The sequence below is a fragment of the Vanessa atalanta genome, chromosome 15, assembly GCF_905147765.1.
Source record: "Vanessa atalanta chromosome 15, ilVanAtal1.2, whole genome shotgun sequence".
NCBI classification, from domain to species: Eukaryota; Metazoa; Arthropoda; class Insecta; order Lepidoptera; family Nymphalidae; genus Vanessa; species Vanessa atalanta.
This window is the reverse complement of record NC_061885.1, coordinates 7,489,509-7,496,188: the sequence shown is the minus strand read 5'-3', so window position 1 is coordinate 7,496,188 and position 6,680 is coordinate 7,489,509. Positions and strand designations below refer to the sequence as shown.

The following is a 6,680-nucleotide window of genomic DNA, read 5'->3' as shown; positions in this document are numbered from 1 at the left end:
CTACCATCGTCCGTGTAATAGACACATTTTTTTCATACTGTTTCACCTGCCATTAATCAGTAATGCTAAACAAAGTTATTGTGGAAGATAAAAGAATTAGAATTCGATGCTCGGCTCCATCTTAAAATATCGATAAGTAACTTACTTGAGATACGCTATTTTGATGCGCGTATCCTTTGAATGTTATGCTCATTGCACTCAATATCGTGCATCAATTTGTGTTTCACGATTGACTTCTAGTCTTTTTAGTAAGTTTGTCCTACTAGAGTTTTTAGTATGTTCTTGTAGAATAGCCACAATGAAATGTTCAATAATAGTTAATTTTATTTAACATATTTATAAAATATAAATGTATGTGTGGATAATATCATAGAATATTGTCTAGTATTTAATATAACCAAAATACCGAACTTAAAAGATATTTTCCTGTTTACGAAAGGTTATTTATATTTCGCATTCAGGGAACAACTTCTTTATTCTTAAAATTTATTTAGTGGTGGATATAGATTGATTAATTAATAATTTAAATTTCATGGATAACTTATCAATAAAGGTAAATTGTTTTCTTGCATACATATTATATTTTGTTTTGAAGGTGTTTGTGAATAGTTCAAGTAATTGGTTAAATATATGAAAAAACTCTTTGCAAAAATATTTAGGTACTTATTTATAATTTTTTTAAACTTGTTCGTTATTTAAAGCGTGAACAACTGTTCAAAATATTTTTTTCATCCGCGTTTCACGCGTAGTTCGGATAACTTAATTTTTTTCAATGTTTAAAAGATTTCGAGAATTTTAGTGTCAGTAACAAGTTAAAATAGTATAAGTGAGTAGGTATAATAAACAATTCAGACAACGTGATAAATGTGTTTAATTGCTGCCTCGCTTTAGTGACTATTTTAAAAGTTGCAAAGTTGCAGATCACGAAGTGTCGATTCACATCCTGGAGACGGAAGAAATAAATGTGTTAGATTCCCGTGCCTCGTACTTTTCGCTGGTGTTCCTTTACGACACACCCGAGATGATTAACATCTCGGTTGTATCGTATAGCTGTCCCAATAGACTATGAGAGCGTGTGAATATACACTCCAGCTACATTTGTTCGCGCTGCAAGCATCTGTACATAATTGTATCCCTAGCTCCATTGGTTAGTTTTTTTAGTTATGCTGTGTGGTCTAAATCTGACAGATTACTGCTATACATCTATACACTCACGAGGGCACACTCCAACACGTTAAATTATTATCAGCGTGCATTAGTATGATTGAGTGACGCTCGTGCTTATGGGAATAATACATTAGTGTGCGTGACTTACTAAGAGTAAATATAATAAAATATACGAATTCGATTTTTAAAGTTTAATTTATTAAAAATTAATTAATTTTACGTGGAGCGCCTTCGTGAGTAACATACGCAATTTACAAATATATAGTGATTTCTATCTTACCTCTGTTTAATTTATAGGTTTTTAATTGGATAGGTTTTTGAGCAAAAATCTCTACTTTTTCACAACTATCATCTGGTCTGAGATATAAGATATATAAGAAGATATAGAGTTGAGAATCGAACTCAATACTTTATCAGACTTGGTAACTACCACAGATGCAATTAGGTTGATTAACTTATTTATTTCACGCATACTGAATTCCGAAACGAATGAAAATATACGAAAAATATAATTGTATTTAAATATTTTTTTCAGTTCTACGTAGCTATTCAAACATTATTATATATATATGTTTATGAAAGCTTAACGACCAAGTTTCTACTCGATAGAATCTCCTTTCCGTACTAGAGATAGCTATGCATAATTTATTTAAATATTGTGAAATTAAAATCCAAAGGCGTTTATGAGTCCACTTAAATAAATACTATTTTTACTTTTATATACGTATAATATATTAGATGACATAATTGTTAATAAGATGTTATTATTATTCAATTAAATTGGTTTTTGGTCTCGTATATATTTAAAGAAACTTTGTGCGTCTTTTCAATGATCGCGTAACCTCATTTTTTGGATATAATTATAGACTACATTTAAGATTTGCAATGATTCGCGGGAATTAATTATTGCTTCGTCAGACTATTCGTTATAGAAGAAAACAAAGTTTTTTTTTTGATAATGATCTTTTCTGTGATATGTACAAGCGATTTCATCAATTCTTCATCTCTTCGAGAAATAAACTTCACGTTAACATTTCTTCGTAAAAAAGTTAAGCCACCTTATGTGTTCAGCTTCAGTTGATTATTTTAACATCTTAATGTTGCCAGATTATAGTAGAATAGTATCTATCGTTATTGGAGCAAAACATTTTCTAGAATATAGGTTTTTTAAAAATCAGTCAAAAACTCGTTTGATTGATGTAATACCTTTGCCCTATCATTATTATTTTTTCAATTAATCTATATAACATCAATTATACAAAAATAGTGCTAAATTGTCTATTCATTGTATAGATGGAGTCAAAAATTTAAAAAGTAACTTAATGCATTCTGTAAGTAATTTAAAAATTCCATAAAATACGTATAGACGTGTCTGTTTTATATAGATTTGTTATATTTAATAATAACGTAATTAATTATTTTATTGCTATTTCTTTATGTGTTATTAATAATCTCATGGATTTGATTGCTAAGCTTGTATGTAGATTTTTCTCATGCTCGGCGGTGAAATAAAGTCATGTGTTTGTTGCAATACTATGTCAGGATATATTCTAAAATATGTTTGTCGTGCAAGCGCAGTGGAACACCAGTAGCAGAAGAAATTCTCCAACACGTACGAGTGAGTACCTATTTCCAAAATAGTGGTATAGGATGATAGGATATGATAGGAAGGAAGGCATAAATTGTATTTTTAATTATTTACTCTTATTTTAAATAAGGATATTTTAAAAATTAGCTTTAGTATCTTTTAAATTAAAAAGTAAAATCAATATAATTTAATACTTTTTTATCTGTCCAATAAATAAATATTGACAGGTATAATTTTATATTTCATTTATTGTTTCATAAATAAATATCTAATAAATCATCGCTGATATGAGCACATCAGTATAAACTCGTATACATGGTGTAACAAAAATAAAACTCCAGTTTCTGATAAACTAACTTTGAGTTTATTTTTACCATTTACACTTGACAATGTATTCGTAATCTGTTGTCGGCTACGGGTGGCATGCGTCGTAGGCGCGTAGACCGCGCGTAGGTGACTACGCGCGCTGCTGCACGGGCGTAACTACTCGATAAACAAATATAACCAGTAAATTGACCTCACATACCACAAATAAACAGGCATCGAATAAACACGTTAATTGTATTAAACATCACATGGTCTATTTCAGTTACATAAAATTTTGTTACAGATTACAATATAGGAACGGTATATTTCACTATGAAAGAATTTTCAAAATAATTTAGTATTACAATACAGTATAGGAACTATGATAGACGCGAGTGCTACCTTTTACAATCGTAAACTTATATTTTTAACGATTTACATCTAGAGGATGATGAAGGTTGCGATACATAAATATTTTTAATATAACAAAATTTTCAATAGATAATATAAAAGTGCAGAATATTCCTTACAAAAATATAGAAACAAATAAAAACATCCTGGATAACTAAACAAACAACAAGGCCGTGGCGGCACCTCTAGTAGCAGATACAACAGACTAATCCGAATTAATCTTAAATATTAAAATTTGTATTCGGAAAGTATAGTGAAACTCTAGATGCGATAATATTGAAATATACATAGGAACCATGATTCATTCCGCGGGCTGTCGTCCGCGGAGACACAACATCGCACTACCGACTTGTCCACCTACGCTAACTCAAACTTACTCGTACAGTATACTCCCGATTACAAACCGACAAAATAAATATATTCTTTAACGCTACCGTCCGACAGACGAAGTTACGCGGTGGAGTTTTGCGAACGCCTCAACAAACAATAGGGAATTTTCTTAATAAATATTACATTATAATTTTATTAACGCAGTAAACAAAATAATGTAGTAAAACGCGCGCCGTCGCGTCGGAAACAATGCTTGCGCGCGCTGCGAGCTGCGCGTCCGGCTCAGCGGTGTACATTATGACTTTTACTTTTAACTCCGTATAAGTACTTTATATTTTATTTTAATAAACATTTATTGACACTTTCTGTATTACGTTTCAATATATATTGTTCGGTCTTGAAATAACACGCACATATTAGTATTTTTATAAGTTAACAGACGAGTGTTGTCAACGGTCATAAATAGACGCAACGCGCGCAAGCAACTTCCCATCGCACATACAAATAACAAGGACCGCCGGCTACCGGTGGAATAAAACATTGGACTTTACAAAAGAACTAACTCAATGTTGTAGTAGGTTTCGCTCGTAGATAAAATATTGTATTACACTCCACTAGATAAAATGTAAATATGTAAAATATTTTTAATAACGTGATCTGTGCCATCGAAAATATAAGGGACTTCACGCACACAGAAAAGAGATGAATATACATGCGAGTGAGGCGAACGCAGGGCGTCGGGCGTCGGGCGCACGCCGCGCTGCCGCCGCATGTACCTCCATTGCTTTCGACTCACTTATGCCACTACTAATAATCATTACAATATCAATAAAAATTCAAGAATCACACTTAGTTCCAAAATAAACTCACTTGTTTGCGAGGTAGGCTGAGCGCTGGCGCGCAGCCCGAGTTTCGAGTTCGTTCGTTTTGGAAAAGTTTGCTACGATAATAATTATTATAATTAACCATTACCAATAAGCCTACGCGGTGTCGTCGCGTCTCCACGGGCGGCTCTCGAGTGTGCGCGCTCGCACCCTCGCGTCCGATCCGTACCTCGGCCCTGAGTACGCGCTCGTACTCGTCGCCACTTCCGTCAGAAGTTACGCCGCTTAATACGGAGGGTCGCGTTTGATTCAATTTCGTGGGGACACATTTTCTTCGAGCGTGAAACCCGCGCGAGAGGACGACCGCACTACTGCCTAACATACGTACGTACCTAATATCGCCTCACGTTTAAAAAAATCATATACGTATATATATCTTCATACATTTACGATGCATCAGGAACTTCTTACGAGAACGTATCTATGCCTAAAATTAGAACGATTATATGTATGTATTACATAGCTTTAAACAATAATTAAATCGTAATTATCAATATCGATAATATTATATGCCATAAAGATAGGAACTTGTTTACCTGGGAGAAGATGGTAAAGAATCGAGTTACCCGGCCCGGCCGCAGTCTGCGTGCGGCCACAACGATAAACGTATATAATAAAACCTGTCTAACGTATGATATGAAGTGCGGCGCCGAAATGCGGCCGAGCGGGCCGTCGCCGCCGCCTCCCAGTACGCGGCGGCGACGTGGGAGCCGACCGCGCGCCGCACGCCTCGTGCGTGCGCGCCCCTCTGCGTTGCATTGCGTACAAAAACTCGCAACGTCGGTCGGCTCCCTATTAACCTATACTTACATAACTACAAGCTTTAAACGTATAACTAAGAAAGTGCCGCTTCTGCGACAACATTTATCAACGAAAAGAAGCGTTAAGAGCTAATAGTGAACTGTTGCGTTGTTGAACAACGGTGAGAGCGAGGAGCTCTACTAGTAGTAGTAACTATACATTTCTTAGTTAGGATTAATGGCCAGCGCTGGCGAGAGGGAGTTCGCCTGGCTGCGTGAAACGCGATCCCGGCGCGCAGAAGGTGACGTTGGGATCTTTCGGTGAGGCATCTTGCGCGGCGCGAGCCGCCAGTAACGTTATCTGATTGACGACATCCTCCATTTCGTGGCTGAGCGGCTCCGGCACGGCTGGCTGCGACGATGGTGCGGTGCGGCGAAGGTGAGAGTCAGTGTCAGCGTGTCGGCGGAAGTCTGCTGCGGTACGGAACCGTTCACCGGGACATACTCTGCACTCGAGCGCTGGTTGAACTACTCGAATGACACCTCGCAAAGCCTCTCGACCGGCGTAACACGAGCGCGCTTGGTGAGTTTGTAGAGGTGCGGCTGATGGGAAGGCGACTTTGCAATGTTTGCAAACGTAGCATAAGTCGAAGTCGGACTCGCGAGCACCAACTGGGAGCTCCGTTGCGGGCGGCGGCAGGCGTAAGGTAGAAGCGCCAGGATCGGCCGCGATATGTCGTATCTGCTCCAGGGTTGTTGCTGGTAGTTGGAGAACGCTTGCACCATTCCCTGTTTCCACAATCAACCCTTGAGGCTGAGGCTGTGGTTGTGGATTTCCACCTGCAAAAAAAGGAAAATAGTATTGTTAAACTTTGAACGTAAAAGATTTAGACAAGAAGATAACTCACTCAAAACGGTAAAATATTAAAATGAATTGGTATCATGTATCTAATTCAAGGATAAGTAAGGAATTATACAGTTCGTTTGTACATCCAACGGAAAAAACATCATCACACATGACAATTCATGAGATGCAAATTAGGTAAATTGCGTTTCTACTTGCATACTCTATACATTTGGACACAGAGGTACCAATAAAACTTTAGCACTTGAACGTCGAGTTTTACTTAATTAAAACCATATTTTTTGCGACGAGCGAGCATCATTAAGTTTATAACATGTACTTGTAAGTCAGAAACTACTTCATAAAACACTTAAATTATCATCACAAACACATTGGCATGTATCACGGAG

General features: G+C 36.5%; 1 protein-coding gene across 1 annotated transcript in view; it reads right to left on the bottom strand.

The window, feature by feature from the left end:
- Nucleotides 1-5,493: 5,493 nt before the first annotated feature.
- LOC125069616 (zinc finger homeobox protein 3) overlaps nt 5,494-6,680 on the bottom strand; it is a 108,257-nt gene continuing 107,070 nt past the window's right edge. The window contains exon 5 of the mRNA XM_047679179.1: nt 5,494-6,266. Within this exon, the coding sequence (XP_047535135.1) occupies nt 5,662-6,266 (605 nt within the window). The 3' untranslated portion in view covers nt 5,494-5,661. The remainder of the gene's footprint in view (nt 6,267-6,680) is intronic.